This window comes from Sander lucioperca, chromosome 7, assembly GCF_008315115.2.
Source record: "Sander lucioperca isolate FBNREF2018 chromosome 7, SLUC_FBN_1.2, whole genome shotgun sequence".
NCBI classification, from domain to species: Eukaryota; Metazoa; Chordata; class Actinopteri; order Perciformes; family Percidae; genus Sander; species Sander lucioperca.
In genome coordinates this window covers 18,766,997-18,785,130 of record NC_050179.1, presented here as the reverse complement: position 1 = coordinate 18,785,130, position 18,134 = coordinate 18,766,997, and the positions used below count along the sequence as shown (strand labels likewise).

Sequence of the window (18,134 nt, the reverse complement as noted above, 5' to 3'; positions counted from 1 at the left end):
ACATCTTATTTATTATATTCTTTCCCTACAATAACATCAGACAGCTATTTGAGCAGTGGCAAGGGTTCTGTCTTTATAAAACAAATGTGGCACAATAGAGATTTTGAGTTGTTTAAAACTTAAATTTTTAGTCCTCCTGATTTCATTACTTTTTATATCCCTTATATGTTCAAGATTTTCACTACTAGTCTGTAACTATCCTCCTCAAAAAGGCAATGTAATTTGAAGTTATATGGGTGAATGTCAGAATTGAAAACACTTTAACATTTACACATTCACACTACAACTGCAGTTTGAAGAGAAAAAACATGATTCTAATGAAAAGGTGATGAAGGCCTAAGCTTTAAAGGAAACACTGCTGAAAGACACTAGACAGGTTACATAGGGATATTTGGATTTTGCAAGCACCAGACTTGTTACTTTTGGTTTTGGGACATCTCACTGGACATCAAAGTAGCATGTAAATCTACAGCTTGTGATAGTAATTGTAATATTGTAAAATAGTCGGGGTACAAATACTTGCGAAAAAAAGTAAAGGATTACTGAGAATCCCAAACTCTATAAGGAAAAACCTAAAAGAACCTACGGAGGTGTTGTATGACTTGTGTAACAGTGATGGAATATATGTTTGTTATAACATACCTGACTATGAACGCTCGGTTACGTTGTAACCTTGGTTCCCTGAGTGAAGAGACTATCTCTCCAGCTGTAGGCTGCTCGGAGACGGTTCCGATCAAACTATCAGTGATTCCACGCCAGCACAGGTGCTTTATAGGAAATAGCATAGGGCGTGGCTGGGCAAGCCGGTGTGTCTTGAAGAAGTATCCACGTACCTGACCTCAGGGGGATCATCCCAGTGGTGTAGTCGAATGTATTGTAGTATGTATACTGTAGGTCAGGGGCCTAGCACAAAATTCTAGGCCCTGTAGAAAGGCATTTTCTATGGGCCCTTCCCCGCATCCAACAGCTATTTATTCTAGCATCTTTTTGGGCCCTCCTCACATGAGGGCCCTGGGTACTCAGTCCCCTTTTCCCCCCCAGTCCGACACCCCTGCTGTAGGCTACTGTATATATAGGCTATATTGGCCTATATATATGGGCCAGAATCTGCCTTTGGGGAAGGGGGGGCATATCATAGTGGGGGGTCTGGGTGTCCTCCCCCAGGGAAGTTTTGAGCATCAACAACTTAATTTTCTGCATTTGGATACACTTTATTGCACCAATTTACGGTGGAAATATACCTTTATTTAGCCTATACGAAGAAAAATATATAAAAAATATAATGGAAAGTATGTTGTTGCGTGTCATTGGACATTTTAAGTGGGTATATGGAAATCCTGGAGTTTTCTTTTGTGGGTATACTGCGTATACCTGCGTATCACGTAGACTACACCACTGGATCATCCCCGTACATATGGAATATGTAACGGTGGAGAGATAGATACACTAGAGAACAGAGTATAGTGATTGAGGAGCACTCTGTGCTGTCAGAGAGCTCCCTCTGCTGGACCAATAATATAACTGCAGCTTTATGAAGAAGGAAAATGTTTAGCACACACTGTATGTGACATTGTTATGTTGTTGATAATGAAATATGCTTAAGGGGCTTTGTTATGAAAGTCAGACAGTGTCCATCTACCAGAGCAGATTCAAACTGATATTTAATCATGTTGCATTGTTGAGGTTGAGATCAAGAAACATTCATAGTCAGACAACTAACCAGCAAACAAAACAACACAAATTAAACCAGACAACCACAATCGACCAATAATTAATACAAACAATCACAAGAGTCATAAAAGTCATCAGAGGCTCTTGGCATTACATTAATTTAAGATAGATATTTATTGCACATGTTTTAAATTGGATACCCCAAAGGAATTGTATAAAGCTGGCCACCTACATAGTTGTCTCCTAATCACAGCCAGATGAACCTGTTAGTGGACCCCAGGGCAAGAACTGTTGCCTCCCCTCCGTCCTCCCACATTCAGTGCATTGAGTATGCACTGTTGCCTCCAGGTTCAGCACACATGACCTTTTTCTCTTCTGTGTATCAGTTACTTTGTAGTAATTCTGATTAATCACAACTTTATTTGGGAAGATGCACAGATGTGAGCACAATACAAACTAAAAGGATAATGGTATTAAAACTAGATTTTAGAAACAGGGCACCTCTACAAGACAGGGCCTCAAGATTAAGTAATTATGCTGGGCTTACCTTAGTTAATATTTTACTTATTTAGTGCAAGAAACAACTGACAATTGCACACATAGGTGAAACTCCATTAATTATCAATCATCATCCTTAATCATAATGGACACATTGTGCTTTTTTGTCATTATCTTAATCATCTTATTTATGTCTTAGATTCTCATTTTTTTATTTGCATGGTTTTCTTTTTTTTTAAATATATATTTAAATGAGCATTGTTGGAGGGAGCCTGAGATCCAAGATTTTCGTTGCCAACAACTGCTTCTCTGTAATTGTTGTGCATGATTATGACAATAAAAAACGTGATTGTTGCAATATGAGAGAAGTTGTGTTCTTATTTCACCACTGCAACTGTATTTTTGGTGTCTAATAAATCCATGGATTGATCACTTGTATGCACATGACATATTAAACAACATACTGTAATCGACACATTTTAGAGTTGTTTGCAGTTCATTAAAAGCCATGTTATCAAGCAGCAAACTATTAACCGTAGACTGTATATACTGCCGCGTCTGTTTCCCTTGGTGTGATGCGAAGAGTTGTGATTGGTTCTGAGACGATGATATCCCGTTTGCCTGCCTCTCATTGGCTAACCGAGGCAGAGTGACGCATCGCATGGACCAATGGGAGGTTGCCACACTGTGGTTAGGAGAGGTCTCGCTGTTTGCCTGAACATCCTCACCGCCTCCATCCCTTTCTCTTTCTCTATCGACTAGTCTGCATTTGGCCCTGTCCGAGGAGCTTGCAGCCTTGGCTTTCACTTTACCGAAGAGGGGGCTGCCGCGGACACATTTTGCAATTCAAACTATTTTTTGTTAAACAAAGTTAAATATATTTTTAAACTACCGCGGTGTGCGATGTTGAGGGTGATCTTTTTGGCCGCTCTCACCGGCTTCACCTGGGGCAGTGATGTGCTTGATTACACGGATGATGATTTCGAAAGCAAGATTGGAGACCATGAACTCGCTCTTGTGGAATTTTTTGCCCCTTGGTGAGTATGTTCACGCTTTGTAAAGACTATATGAGCAATTCTGTTTGCAAACGTTAAATATGCTAGATGCCTCACAGCAAGTAGACACTGCTGAGTACTGGGTTCGATACCCGGTTCGAGCAGGGCCTTTATGTGTGGAGTTGCTAGCCAACTAGCTGTATTCATAGACTTTAAGTGGATCTGAGATTCCAAGACTGCCACAATTTGACAGTACATTAAACATTAAACTGTAACAATAAAAGACAATTAGTCCTGACTTGCATTTTTAACTGCTGTGAATCATTTTCAATGTAAAATGCGTCGTGCTAATGAGGCTATGAGGAAGTTAGGGGTGTGTCCTTTCGCTGTTGTAACGTTGTGATTGGCCAGGGAAGTTTTGGTGTCCACCTCTGATTGGTCCAGAGAAACTGTGACGTGTTTCAACTGTGCCAAACTTGAAGTTAAGCAGGATGCTATATATTAAAACGTAATTTGTAGAGCAGAAATAGAATTTTTTTTTTTTTTGCAAAAAATACACTGGTTCCAGTTGATCGAATGTGAATATTAGCTGTTGTCTTAATTGTCTATGATAAGCAACCACATCTCTTATGGTTTCACACTATTGCACAGAAAAATAAGCAATATCCAATATATATTGGGTTTTGGGAAATTGCGATGGTCATTTATGTTATTATTTTCTTACATTTTATGGACCAAATGATTCATCGAATGATCAACAGAGTAATTAATTAAATATATAATAGTAAGTAAATAATAATAGTTACTTGCATTCCCTAATCATTTTACAAGCTAATTAAAGTTAAATGATTTTAAATCTTGTGAGTCATTTTCCACACTTAACAACCTTTTATGTATTTTACAAATCCAATTGAATTACCTCAGATATCAAATTCCACACTGAGATCACTAGATCTCCCTCAGGGTCTTCGCCATGCTGAAACTTGAATACAGCTTTAGTGTAACTTGTTCTCTTGTTTGACTGATCCATATCCTCTGTCCATTAGGTGCGGCCATTGTAAACGGCTAGCACCCGAGTATGAAGCAGCCGCCACACGTCTGAAAGGCACTGTCGCTCTGGCCAAGGTATTACATAATGCAGTTCACTTAACTTTGTCCACTTAACAATGCCTCTGTGCACTCTGTACTATAGTACTCTCTGTATCTCTTCAGAAAGTGAATGCTTTTTCCCCCCTTAGGTTGACTGCACATCCAACAGCAACACATGCAGCAAATATGGTGTCAGTGGCTACCCGACTCTGAAGATCTTTAGGGATGGAGAGGAAACTGGTCCCTATGATGGTCCCAGAACCGCAGGTATTTGCGTCTGATGTGATTTTGTGTGTTTTAAAATGGCTTAAATGCTCTCACATTTGCACAAGTACTCCTTTTTATATATGCTTATTTCTGTCACCTCATGGTCATCTTTATTTTTCCTGCCTCTATCTTTTCTTCTCTCTGTGTTGTTTGTCTGCTTTCCTCTTGCTCTCTGTAGATGGGATTGTCAGTTTCCTTAAGAAGCAGGCTGGACCAGCTTCTGTGGAGCTTAAGGCTGACACAGACTTGGCAAAGTACACTTCAGACCAGGATGCAAGTGTTGTTGGTGAGTTACTGTTTGAATTTCAGTCACTGTTGGTGAAAGTTGGGAACAATTGGACCATGGTTATTACATCCTGATCTGAACATGATTCACTTTTCCTTCCCAGGGTTCTTTTCTGATGACAAAAGCACAGCAAAGACAGAGTTCCTGAAGGCAGCCAGCGCCTTGAGGGACAACTACCGCTTCGCCCACACCAACTCTGAGGCTCTCCTCCAGAGCCACGGCATTGACGGAGAGTAAGTAGCTCTTTCTGCCTTTGGCCCAGTCTGTGCCAGTTTGTGCTTTGAGTCCTTGGGAGCGGATATTAGTAATAAAGTGAAAATGACTTGCGTCCTTACACCTTTTATATTACCAGTGTAGCTGTTGTTGGTGCAGCAAGACTACAGTGACATTTCCTGTTTTGTTTTACAGGGGAATCGTCCTGTTCCGCCCACCAAGACTCAACAACAAGTTCGAAGACAGCTCCGTAAAATACAGCGAGGACAAATATACCAGCAACAAAATAAAGAAGTTCATCCAGGACAACATGTGAGTCTTGATTCTCTTTAGTGGAGACAGTTATCTCACATACATCATCTAACATACAAATACTCATGTTCCAGTTTTGGCAGCAGAGCTGATACCTTTTTCTTTTACAATACATTTACAGTAGTTTGTCTTGTTGGCAGTAGTAAAGTCATCTTGCATAATAACGGCACATATTTACATTGATGGCCCAGTGCCAACAGGACTTTGTGTAGTAGGTGAGGTGTCCACTCTGCAAACACAGTCAGCTCTCACTGAACTCTGGGAAATGCATACATTTAGGATGTGTTTGGTACTTGTGATGAACAAATACTGGACTTTATTATCTGGTGTCATTTACATTTTGGAGGCTAGATAAGATAATTGAGTGATTAAGAAGAAAAACAACAAATTATTGGTATTTGCAGTCTGAAAAAGTATTACCATTGTAGACACTTGGGTATTTGTGATTACAATCAGCTGGCCCGTTTATCTTTCCCAGTTATGTCTGGTCATTTTAGTTGTGTAATGTCATTTTTAAGTTGATGTGCCCAGTCTGTTTGATAGAGCTTTTAACGTGTTTGTGTGAACACGTGGTTTAGTAAGGACTCTTAAGTGTGAAACCGTTATTTTATCTCTTCTCTCCCCCCCCAGTATTTTGCCCAGTATGTATGTGATAAGTGCCTTTTTTTTATTTTTACATTTTCTTAATTTAAAGGTGGCTATTGAACATGTTTAGCTTTTTATTTTGAATTTCCAACACACATATTGATAAAACTGTAACAAAAAAAATTAAAGTAGTACACATGTAACAATGTTGTGACAAAGATTACAGAGCAGCGTCCTGTATTTTTTTTTGTACACATGACTCAAAATTTACTTTTACTTTCACTTTGCCTCGCCTCTTGTCTAAAACACTTACTGAACATGAGAACTAGTCTGCGTTTTGCCTTTTCTGAAAGGTGTGAACAGTGTGGTTAGATCTCAACCTTTTAACCAGTGGTTCTCAAACTTTTTTCAATAATGTACCCCCCTTTTGAACTATTTTTTTTTAGCCTAGTACCCCCTGAAGAGTGCAAAGCATTTTTGGTAGAAAAAAAGGCTATATAAAGAGGTACGTTACAGCTCTGCACCATTAGTGTTTGATTTACTCAACAAGCACACTTAAATGTTACTTCAAATGTTTAGAATCCATAACCAAATTAATTTTATGAATTATGCATGACTGATATATTTGAAATTAACATTTCAAAAAGGAATCTCACGTACCCCCTGCAGTACTCCAAAGTACCCCTAGGGGTACACGGACCCCCATTTGAGAAACACTGCTTTAAACAAACTAAATTATTGCATTTGGTACACTGCTGTAGACCATCACTATCACTGGCTTATGTGGTTGTCCATAACTGGCTAAAAGAGTATAGCTTGTTGGTTGACATTCCTTTGTAAACCGATTCATTCTTACTTTCTCTTTTCAACTCAGCTTTGGAATCTGCCCCCACATGACGGACGACAACAAAGACCAGCTGAAGGGGAAAGACCTGCTGGTGGCTTATTATGATGTTGATTATGAAAAAAACCCCAAAGGCTCCAACTACTGGAGGAACAGGTATGTGTCTCTAAACTCACCCCAGTAGCACCTCGGCACCATGCAGTAGCTATTGGCTTTCTCACTTTGAGCTCCAATCTCAGCGGTTTCTTTTCATTTCTTTAAACACAAGGAGACCGTGTGTCTCCTCTGCGGCCGTTAATCACCAGGTTCTAATAAACACTATTGAAATCAAAGCAACACTTGTTTTTCACTTCGTCTTCCACAATTTTTAACCCATTGCACCCTGAGAATGCTTAGCGAACTCGTGTGTGCCCTCATAGTTGGATTTAGCCCTGAATACAACCTTTTGACTTGAGATGCCACTTTCATCCTCATTTTCAACAGACCAAACTTTAACATTTCACAGGGTGATGAAGGTGGCCAAGGGCTTCCTGGATCAGGGCAAGAAGCTGAACTTTGCCGTGGCCAGCAAGAACGCGTTCAGCCAAGATGTGTCCGAGTTCGGCATGGATGGCAGCTCGGGAGAGCTGCCTCTGGTGGCCATCCGCACCGGAAAGGGAGACAAATACGTCATGACCGAGGAGTTCTCGTAAGTCAAATCAAATGTTATTTTTCTTGTTTGCCACAAGTGCATTACTACACAAAGCATGCACATTGTGAATTATTTAAATATACACACACACACACACCCTCCCTTTGGCTAGACTTTAAAAGAATGTTGAACTAATGGTGTTTCTACAGAAAGTGCCACTGTGTTACTCAGTAAATGCATATTTAACACAGTGAGGAGGTTCTTGTCTCTAGTATTAGACCACTAGATAAACGGAAATAACGGCACAAGTCACCCATTTTCATTTGCCTGCAGGAGCAGCGTAATTATGTAGAAGTTGTACATTAAAGTCTGATCAGCGCCTTGCAATCCATGTGAAAACTTGGAGATGTATTGATTTTGTGTTTCCCAAACACTTCCATTTCCTTTCTGATTCCCTAAACAAGTTCTGTTTTTGTTCCAACAGTCGTGATGGGAAAGCTCTGGAGCGTTTCCTTCAGGATTACTTTGATGGCAAGTTGAAGCGTTACCTCAAATCAGAGCCCATCCCAGAGAACAACGATGGACCGGTCAAGGTGAGATGAAACGTCCAGGAAGATTCTTCATTTCTTCCTAACATGTGTCGTGTGTTTGTGTTTTTTGTATTGTTTATTTGTTATAAATGTGACCTCTTGGTTTTTTTAATAGACAATGTTTCTGCATGTTGCTCCCACATTTTCTTACACCATGTGTAATATTTACAACTTAAACTTAAAGCTGTGGTAGGCGTTTTTTTTTTTTTTTATTAAACCTATTTTTGGCGTCATTGGGCAAAACTTCCGTAATATGAGAGAGAGATCCTACTTCAAATTCTGGCTTTTTTTTTAAATATTCTGACTTCTGCAATTTTACTAGTTTGAAAGGAAAATATACATAGATGCTTCATCCTTCAATACAGCCAGATATTTGGTGTTTAGATTGCATTTGTTGTGTGTCATGTTTTGTAAGGGGTTGCTACAAAACATATATTTAAATTATTTAGAGCTTCCACCAGGGTCTTTATATAATGTATTCTAAGTATATACTAAAATGGTTCAGTGGAATGATTGTTTAATAAATTTGAAGCTCTGTAGAACTTCAAAAAAGGTATAAAAATCTACAGTACAATAATACATGTTATGTACTGTGATTATAGGCTAGTAAATCAGTTGTTGTTTGATGTACTTTACTTGAGTATTTTCATTCTACTCCACTACATTTTGGAGGCAAATATTGTACTTTTTACTCTACAGCATGAGTATAATACGTTTTAGTTACTTTGCAGATTTAGATTAACAATACAAAATATAAATCAACTAATACATTATGATATATTAATATAGATTAAGCCACCTGGTGGTGTATATAAAGTAATTAAAATTGGCCCCACTGTTGCCACATTATAGTGATGTACACATGATGAATCCATCTCATCATAGTCCAATAACATTATTGGACTAAGGCTGATTGTCTTAAGCAACTATCATGACTTTAACATTTTAACTGCACTACTATCAATCCATAATGAGTAAACTTGTGAATTCTGTCATTTGAGGTTGTTGTGGCCGAGAACTTTGACTCCATCGTCAACGACGACAGCAAAGACGTGCTGATCGAGTTCTACGCTCCGTGGTGCGGACACTGCAAGAGCCTGGAGCCCAAATTCAATGAGCTGGGAGAGAAGGTGAGGGAACGGAGATAGTACTCTGAATAAAAGCTGCAGTTTAATGACCTTAGGTACTCTTACCCATAGAAACCCCTTTATGAGAGTACTGTTGGATTAGTTGTTGTCTGGCAAGCATGGTCTAAACAAAACTGGCAGACTCTCGAAAGTAGATTTTGTGAACTAGCTTGCAAACCGTTAACAGTTTCTCTCCTCTGCTCTTAAAGCTTGCCGGTGATCCCAATGTTGTCATTGCCAAGATGGACGCCACAGCAAACGATGTGCCATCTCCATATGAAGTCAGCGGGTGAGTCATGAGTTCCGTCAATGTAATACTCAGGGAAAGCCTTGAATGTTTGAGAATTTTGGAAACATAATATTTTGGAAATGTAACACCCAAATTCATCAATCCTGCTTACCACATCCCTGAGAAACTGTATGGTGGAGATATGCTTTGATGCTTAATTCACTCGACTGGATCACAAGGGCAAAAAATACTATATACTTCCCGATCATGGCACCAAAAACCTTTTGTTTTAGGTCTTTGATTTCAATAGAGTCATTAAATGTTCTGGAAGTTAAACATCCAGGCAGACATATCAGTGCATTGCAGATATATCGGTATTGGTTAATATGTCAGCCGATAAGTATCAAGACATTTCAGTATATAAATCAAGTCATTTAGAAAACAGTGAGGCCATCACATAGTTCCTCCACCAGAGAACACTGACAAGTAGATTTTTCAATTCTAAGATGTGCGGCGCAGTATGTATATTGGTCACAAATCTAAAGGTTCAGACCCACGAAGCCGATAATCGGCCGTTGGACAGTCTGGCGAGGTCACTGACTTCAGTCTATTTGGTGTGTTCCGTGCCGTCGTCCGTCCGAGGGGCCGTCGGCCTTCATTTTGGCCGATTTGACATGTATAATCGGTGGGGCGGGCACTGCCGGCAGTCGGACTCAAATGACCCATCTGATTGGTAGAGTGCTAACCCGGAAACAGGGAGCGGAATGAGCGTGACTAGAGTCTCTCAAAATCTGACAAATCTTTTAAACTGACCTTTGTCGATCTGAAATGAAGACAGATTCAGCAACTGCATGGCCTATTTCTCGCTTAAAATGTTTTCAGAAACACGTTTCGGTGAACTATTTTAGTACGATATGAGATCGTATTCTGAACGAGCCGCCATGACAGTCTGTCTTTGAATTTCCGGAGAAACAAGACCCACGTGACGCGTTCGTCCGATCAGCTGCCGGTTTTCATTTTTGGGCGACAATACAGATTAGTTCCGCCTGCTGTTATGGAGACGTATTACGTCTCGTCGCTTTGGTGTGTTCCGAAGCACTTTTTTGACCAACTCGGGGAGACTGATCAGTCCAACTGCCTTTTCTGCCGAGAGTCGGCCGTCTGGTCGGTGTGTCTCGACCTTAAGGGATACTTATCAAGATTTTGGCTTGTGTGTGTTGGGATTTTTTAAATATATCAAGATATCGTTGTCTGCCTCGATAATCCTGTGTCGATTGAGCTATAAAGTTAGTCCTATCTCCTTAACCTTTTTGTTGTTTTTTATTTTTTAGTTTCCCAACATTGTACTTTGCCCCAGCTGGACGTAAGATGAGCCCAAAGAAATACGAGGTGAGAATCCGCTTGAAGTGATGATTAAAACAAAGTGAATTCCTGTTTATATACACTCTGCTAATGGTCCCGTCTCACTGCTCATGTTGCAGGGAGGTCGCGAGGTGAGTGACTTCATCTCCTACCTGAAGAGGGAGGCCACCAACCCCTTGGCAGTGCAGGAGGAGACCAAGAAGAAGAAGAAGAAGAAGGACGATGACAAGACAGAGCTATAAAAGCTCCAAACAGGAACTCAACATCCCCAACACAACAGGAGGAAGGAGGATTGGGGAAATCCATGCAAAGAAAGAACTAAATTATATTCCACTCTCTTAGTGAACTACCGAATGCTCTGAGGCCAAGTCGAAAAGACGCGGCCCTCCCTTTAGGTCCTCCACTGCTCTGGGGAATCAGTGGAGAGGTGGTGGCCAGGGCCTGCCCGCTGTTTAAAAACAAAAAAAAATTTTAGGGAAGAGGGGACAGCTTTTGAAAATTGAGATTTTTATTTCCCCTGGTCTGTCTACTTCACCTCAGGCTGATGCACTTTGGTTTGACACCCATCTCCAGTCATCTGTCGCTTTGGTTTTTGTTGTCGTCGTCACAGGGGATAATGCTAATGGTGAATTCTTCTTTTTTTTTTTTTTGTCTTTGTTTTTGTACATTTGGAAGGATTGTGAAATAAAAAGGCCCACAAAACCAAAACTAACTATGATTTTCATTCATGAACAGAAAATGTTTTATCATACTGCCTAAAACTGTTGCAGATTATTTATTTTAAGCCTTGGTTAAAACCTTCTTGTAATTCAAAATTTTTGTAATCTAATATTGCATGCTGTGATTTGAGAGAGAATGTCTTGTCTTGTTCTATTTTACCAACAGTCCAAAACCTAAATATGTTTAATTTATTATATCAAACAGAGAAAAGTAGAAAATCCTCACATTTTAGAAGCTTGACATATTTGGTATTTTATTCCCTTGATATATTCATTTAACAATTATTCAGTAAAATTGGTGATGATTTTGTCAATCGACAAATCTGTTTGATATTTTAGCTTTAGTCTTAAATTTGGTTATGGATATAAAAACTACATTGAATTGAATTTGTTTTGGTCTGTAAATTACACAAACAATTTGGGATGAAAGGGGAAAACAAGTATTCCCATCATAACCGACTAGAAAGACTGTTGATTTTCTACAGTATTAAATGTCACCTATGTACAGTAAGGCCTTTCTCTACAACATAATAAATTGCAGATTAATTGCGACCAACATGTCATGCTAAACAACTCTGTTAAGATTTTAGGCAGAATATAAGACCTAAGTACATTTAAGTCAAACTTGCTTTTTGAAGAAAACTGTTAAAATTGGCACCAAGTAAGTCAGAAGACTTTGCTTTTCTTTCATTTTATAGTATTTGGGTTTTTTTGATGATCCAACAGGTGAAAGGTGCAGCCGAGTTTCCGAAAATGGGACACCACACTTCTATTTCTGTGTTTATGAACGCACTAGGCCTCAGGGACTTAATGTGTGACTTAATGTCCGTTGTCACAATATTATTTGAAATTATTATTGTCATATTTAACTTATAAAATGTAACACTCAGGGAAAGCCTTGAATGTTTGAGAATTTTGGAAACAATGTTTCGGAAATGTAACACCCAAATTCATCAATCCTGCTCACCACATCCCTGAGGACTGCACTTGTGAAACATAACTATTTGGGGCAAAAGCGCATTTAACCAGTAGGCGGCGACTCCGTTGATCTTTGACAGTTGAACGCTTCCTGTGAAACAACAAACGAAGAAGAGAAGGAGCCAATCAGACGAAGAGCGAAGGACATGGCATGTTCATGTCCAGGCATGTTCTAAACCTGACAGGCCGTACACGTGCTAGCTACCTCAAAAGGTAATATAGAAATAATGAAATCTGTTTTAATGTCATGTCGTACTCTTGTGTTTTCTTTGTCAACAAGTTTATCTCTTCGCATTAGTCGTACGTTGTATTTTTCTTCGAGGAATGTTTAATGTCTTGTTTGACGTGGCTTCTTTAGCTAACGTAAACTAGCTAACGTTAACTCGGGTTTACATAACTTAGCAAGCTAGCTAACTGAACGCTAAATATGAGGGAATTACAGTTTGTGAACCCTTTAAGGGTTTAATGCAGCTTAATTTCAGCTCACCACGAACGTCTTTGTAAATAAGTGTAAGCTTTTTATAACGATAGTTAGAGCTAAGTTACTGTCCATCACGGCCTGCTTGAGGAGACACGTTTTCTGTAAAGACAATTTGGTGGATAGTACATATATACAGCGAACGTTATACTAGATTTACACTATGCTGGTTTAGCTAGTCTAGCAATGATTAAACCCATTTTCAGTCAGGCTTTACGAGCGAAGCATTAAACTGCCAGAATGTTGTTTTGGTGGCACTGTCTGTAAACCTGTCTGCTGGAGCTGCTACCCCCGCGACCCGTTACCGGATAAGCGGAAGAAGATGGATGGATGTCTGTAAACCAAGTTGTCGTCACTTATGTATATATCAGGGAATAATTACCCTTTGACAGTTCTCACACTCTCATAATTAATTTTATTAGAGCACTTTTAATTGGCTAATTTGACTGGTACATTTATCAAGCAAACAAAGAGTCCCACAGTTTGTTTCTTCAGAATTGGCGTGTTGTCATTTGTTGCTGTCAGTCACCTACCCCTTAAAGTCAGTGATATTTCTGCATGGCCAAGTCTGCGAAAACTGTGTGGACTGTAACGTAAAGGAGTTATAAAAATATTGATATTTATTTTCCCTAATGTCAGTGTCAGTCTGTTCAGTCTGTCTTATAGGCAATACACGTTTTTTTTTGTATTTGTACACACACACACACACACACACACACACACACACACACACACACACACACACACGAACCAAGGTTAAGCAACAGGCCCAGTAACTAAAGGTACAATGCTACCTTTTATCAGAGCAAATGGGTAGATTTAAAAGAGAGAATCCTGAATAGTACTGATCACCTACTGAATTTCTTTCCTGTTAATAATCAGGGTGTTTTGTATTATTTTATTTCCTTAGAAAATGACTGCAATGCCAGTTTCATGTGTTGATGATGGCAGAGGCGTCAAAAAGGAGTAAAGCTGCCTCTTGGGGGCTTTTCAGCAACTACCGATATTTGTGCAAAAAATCGATGATGCTTCGTGCCATGGAGAATGCAAGATCTAGGAAAAAATGCCAGCAGAAGATAATCATTGCCAACATTAAAAGGAAAACGATGGACAACCACAATGAACCACTGGATAAAAATAAACTGGTCAAAAAAACAAAATTTAACAATACAAACCAGGAAAGTCAAAGCACTCTGGACTCTGAAGGCAAGAGCACTCATGTTTCTGGACCTGAACACCTTGAGCCTAAAGCTTCTGAGCACCACAGTTTAGTCACAGCCCTCAAAGACATTTGGGAGGTGGACAGTGGTTTCTCCTCTGAGACGAGTCCTCCGGTCAGTGGGCGGAGCTCGCCGTGCCTCAGCTTGTGCTCGACCACAGTGGTGGCGTTGGACTGTGAGATGGTTGGGACGGGGCCTGGCGGGAACTGCAGCGAGCTGGCCCGCTGCAGCATCCTGGACTATCATGGCAACGTATTGTATGATAAATATGTCCGACCATGTCAGCCCGTCACAGACTACAGGACTCGCTGGAGTGGCATCCGGAGACATCACCTGCACAACGCCATGCCCTTCATTCAGGCCAGGGAGGAGGTGAGGCCCACTTCACTTTTGGATATGAGATCTACCGATGGACCTTTTTCACAGCAGACATTTTGACTTGTCATAGTAGGAAAAGCACAGCTCAAACTGATAACTTAAGTGTCCCAATAAGCTATTTCAGTGAGTCAGCATGCACACTACCAGGGCCTCTCCTAAGTGAAATGCAGCCATCATTAATGGTTTTGAATACACCTGTGCTTTTCCTACTATGACATGTCAACATGTCTGCCGTGAAAAAGGTCTATTGGTTCTTTAATTATCTCCTCCCTCTAGATGCTTATGTTTCCTCAGTTTACAATGAATACGTCAGCTTAGGCAGGGAGTATACGTCTAATGTCCAAGGTTGCGTAAAGGCGTAGTTGGTTGGTTTAGTGACTTTAACATTTGGATTAAACCGTAATCCATATACAGTACAATTACTACACTGCCACGTTGCAGAGCTATTTCATCGATCAGAAGTAGCTTTTGAATTAATGTTACAGTACGCTGAGCTAAAAATAAAAAGGTTATTAACCAGAAGTTGTATTTTTCACAAAACTAATGAGCCATTTTCAGCTTTTTGTTAATGCAGAAAGCACATGTATCACCATTAACAATTTCAATAAATAAGAATGTAGATATGTTAGGAATTGCTGAGAAAAACTGAAACTGTACTGCAGGAAAACAAGTCACACATTAAAGTACAAATCCAGCCCGGCTTGAGATGGGGGCTGGCAAATATTTAAGATAACCTTCTGTGCTGTCTCTAAATTTTAAAACCTATATAAGGCTCCATTATATACAGGTCAAAGTGGTTTGAACTGTCATGCTTAAACCTAGCTGACACTCCAAATCATTGATGCCAGGTAAATTTATATGTATCCTCTTCTGCACTTGCGTGGCTTCTCTCCTGTAGATCCTCAGTATACTTGAGGGCAAAGTGGTCGTCGGCCACTCCATCTACAATGACTTTGAGGCGCTGGACATTGCCCATCCAGGTCACATGGTCAGGGACACCTGCACGACGCGCTACCTCAGCCGGTTGGCCGGTTTCTGCCGCGAACGCTGCCCCTCCCTCAAAATCTTGGCCAGTAAGCTGCTGAACAGGAGGATTCAGGTGGGCATCTTCAGACACTGTAAATGTGTGATTTTTATTTGTACTAGAAATTAAAAATTACGATTTTGTTTTTGTGGACAACTGTCCAGTTAAAATTGTATATTATCTCACATATTATACTGTATACTTAGAGGTGGAGTCTGGGGCAGAATTATACCGGCATTGTTTAGTTAAGTGGAGAGAAAAAAGGCGAAGCCGTTATAATGGCGGATCTTCTTTACGGCATAACCACAGTGTAGTCTGTGTTTTTGAAGTCTGCCTCCAGTATGAAAAGCAGTTTGGTTTGTTGTTAACCACGCTGACCCTGTCTGGGTTTACCTGCCCAGGTGGGGAGGAGGGGTCACTGCTCGGTGGAGGACGCTCTGGCCGCCCTCGACCTCTACAAACTGGTGGAGGGCGAGTGGGAGCAGGAGCTGCAGAACAAACTGAGGGGAGACGACGCGTCACACGAGCCCAGCTTCGCCTCCTCAAACCACTACATGCAGGACGAGTACTGGCCAGATGATGTCATAGCTGACAGCCAATGAGAGGAGGGTATTCATGACATGTGTAGTGGGAAATACCTCGACAGATTTACATAACATGATGATGTACAGTCATCACAGCAGATTCAGATAACTATAAATAATGTGAATTCATAAACTCTCAATGGTAAATTATAGGGGTGCACGATTCAGAAAATGTCAAGATTCGATTTTTAGGCTCAAGATTCGATTCAAAATCGATTTTCATTCAAAAACGATTCTCGATTTAAAAACGATTCACATTATGTAAATGTAGTTACTTTTCCCATTTGATTGCAGTAGAAATACAATTTAAAAAAAAAAAAAAAAAAAATCGATTTTTGGAATTCTAGGAATCGATTTTGAATCGGTAGAGCTTGAATCGCGATTCAAATGTGAATCGATTGTTGTTTTTTTGCACACCTAGTAAATTAAGTCTGGATGAAAAGTAATTTCAAAATGGGTAATTTTTGGATGGAATATGTAAAAGATTATCTGCATTGTCTTACATGAGAAGATGTACTGTACGAATTTTGGGGGAAACAACTTTATAGCTTGAAATGAAAACGCTAACTTATTACTTTTAAACATGATTGGAGTTCCCAACAGCATATGTTTAGCTGTGATACCAGATATTTGCCTGCAGAGTTGTTAGTTGTAACAGACTTGATCATGTTTATAGGGTGACAAATGTTGGTGCTCTTAAAGTTAGGTGTTATATTAACTTATGATATGAAGAGTTTGGAGTTCTGGAACAGTATTTGCTCTTACTTGAAAGGTAAAATGTAACTATTATTGGACATGGAACTGATCTTGCCACAGATACTGCTATTTTGGAAAACAACTGTTTTTTTCAGTTGAGTTTGTTTTTTCACATGAGAACATGGAAATGTGGCAGCTGATTATACTCAAGTTGCAGCTTTTAAAATGTTTTTCACCGTCTAAAAGGCAAACGGGAAACACATTTTTAGAAACTAGTTTAAACTGTTGTATTTTCAGGTTTAAACTGGTCCTCCATGTATATGTGGCCTTAAAGGTTTTATATTGTAACAATTGTAAATTGTAATAGTGGTATATTTACCTCTCATAAGCTGCTCTTAAATGTCCTAATAAAATGGCATCCCATTAAAATGAAACACTTTGTTTGCTTTCAGTGACTGAATGTGACAACACTAAAAACTGAAACCTAATTACACTGTTTTTCTTTATCGCTGTGCCTTTTATTTTTGTGACTTTAAAGTGTCTTGTGCTCAGGTTTAACTTGAGTTTGCAGATGGATGCAGTGCTGCTGAGAGGCTCATCAGTACAGGACATCCTCTGCTTGGCTCTGAGCTTCATTCTTTTTGTACAAAAAAATATAACCCTTTGTAATTAGAATGATTGATATACAGACTTGATGTTACAGGGAAAATCACTGAGACTGAAGAGCATGTCTTTGTCCCTGTATGGCAATGAAATAAATATAAAATGGAGCATTTAGCAGCTAAAGAGAACACTATTTCCCCCCCAAAGTTGGTGGAGATGAAAAAGAACTCAAAGAGAGCCATTCATCAGGTGGACAGAAACATCCAAATGAATGATAATTGCTATGTCTGTGGGTTGGATCATTAGGTTATTGATAACACTAAGTGCAGAGGAAAAATTCCACTCCACAACTATGGCATCACAGTCGTCCTACTTGATCCAGTGCCAGATTAGCATTAAAAGCAGCATTGTTAGCAGCAGCAGCAGCCTATTAAGTGTGTTGGGAAACGGAGTCTGACATTGACTAATGGCACAATGTCCAAATAGGTTGCAAAATCCACTGCAGTAAATGTGGCTGACCCTAGAAACAATGTCTCTACAGTTGAAAGAAATGTATTCGAACAAAATGTTCACTTTTAACTAGTGTTCTTTTTTTCTTCTCTTCCAGCATTCCCAGTTAATTTCCAGTGACTGATACTTAACATCCATGTGAGTCATTGAGTTGAAATGTGGCACAGCTTGATGTAGCCTAACAGTTTGTAAGGGTCTAAAGATTTGAGCTAGACTAGATTAACACTAGATTATGATATATTGTA

At 39.6% G+C, this 18,134-nt stretch overlaps 2 protein-coding genes across 4 annotated transcripts; both read left to right on the top strand.

Annotated features, from left to right (window-relative positions):
- Positions 1-2,897: 2,897 nt before the first annotated feature.
- On the top strand, positions 2,898-11,407 carry pdia3 (protein disulfide isomerase family A, member 3). Its single transcript, XM_031295195.2, has 13 exons — positions 2,898-3,206; positions 4,211-4,289; positions 4,403-4,520; positions 4,699-4,806; positions 4,910-5,039; positions 5,215-5,331; positions 6,791-6,916; positions 7,266-7,448; positions 7,876-7,984; positions 8,983-9,111; positions 9,318-9,397; positions 10,669-10,726; positions 10,819-11,407. Exons 1-13 carry the CDS (start codon positions 3,073-3,075, stop codon positions 10,939-10,941), a joined length of 1,494 nt encoding a protein of 497 aa, XP_031151055.1. The 5' UTR covers positions 2,898-3,072; the 3' UTR covers positions 10,942-11,407.
- A 1,050-nt stretch (positions 11,408-12,457) lies between these two features.
- On the top strand, positions 12,458-17,210 carry isg20 (interferon stimulated exonuclease gene). Of its 3 annotated transcripts, none has more exons than XM_036003345.1 (5): positions 12,458-12,609; positions 13,785-14,466; positions 15,371-15,571; positions 15,898-16,222; positions 16,501-17,210. In XM_036003345.1, the coding sequence occupies exons 2-4, from the start codon at positions 13,816-13,818 to the stop codon at positions 16,096-16,098; spliced, it is 1,053 nt and encodes a 350-aa protein (XP_035859238.1). In that variant the 5' UTR covers positions 12,458-12,609; positions 13,785-13,815; the 3' UTR covers positions 16,099-16,222; positions 16,501-17,210. The 3 variants fall into 3 exon arrangements, with proteins under 3 accessions (XP_035859238.1, XP_031151056.1, XP_031151057.1); XM_031295196.2 differs by having other exon boundaries at positions 15,898-16,235; positions 16,511-17,210; XM_031295197.2 differs by having other exon boundaries at positions 12,493-12,645; positions 13,779-14,466; positions 15,898-16,235; positions 16,511-17,210.
- Positions 17,211-18,134: the final 924 nt, after the last annotated feature.

Excerpts from the sequence above, each read along its gene's own strand:
- pdia3 (XM_031295195.2), top strand. The coding sequence starts at position 3,073 with ATGTTGAGGGTGATCTTTTTGGCCGCTCTCACCGGCTTCACCTGGGGC. Across the intron at positions 3,207-4,210 it reads GTGGAATTTTTTGCCCCTTG|GTGCGGCCATTGTAAACGGC; the intron begins GTGAGTATGTTC and ends TCTGTCCATTAG. Across the intron at positions 5,332-6,790 it reads AAGTTCATCCAGGACAACAT|CTTTGGAATCTGCCCCCACA; the intron begins GTGAGTCTTGAT and ends TTTTCAACTCAG.
- isg20 (XM_036003345.1), top strand. The coding sequence starts at position 13,816 with ATGATGGCAGAGGCGTCAAAAAGGAGTAAAGCTGCCTCTTGGGGGCTT. Across the intron at positions 14,467-15,370 it reads TCATTCAGGCCAGGGAGGAG|ATCCTCAGTATACTTGAGGG; the intron begins GTGAGGCCCACT and ends TCTCTCCTGTAG. Across the intron at positions 15,572-15,897 it reads TGCTGAACAGGAGGATTCAG|GTGGGGAGGAGGGGTCACTG; the intron begins GTGGGCATCTTC and ends TTACCTGCCCAG.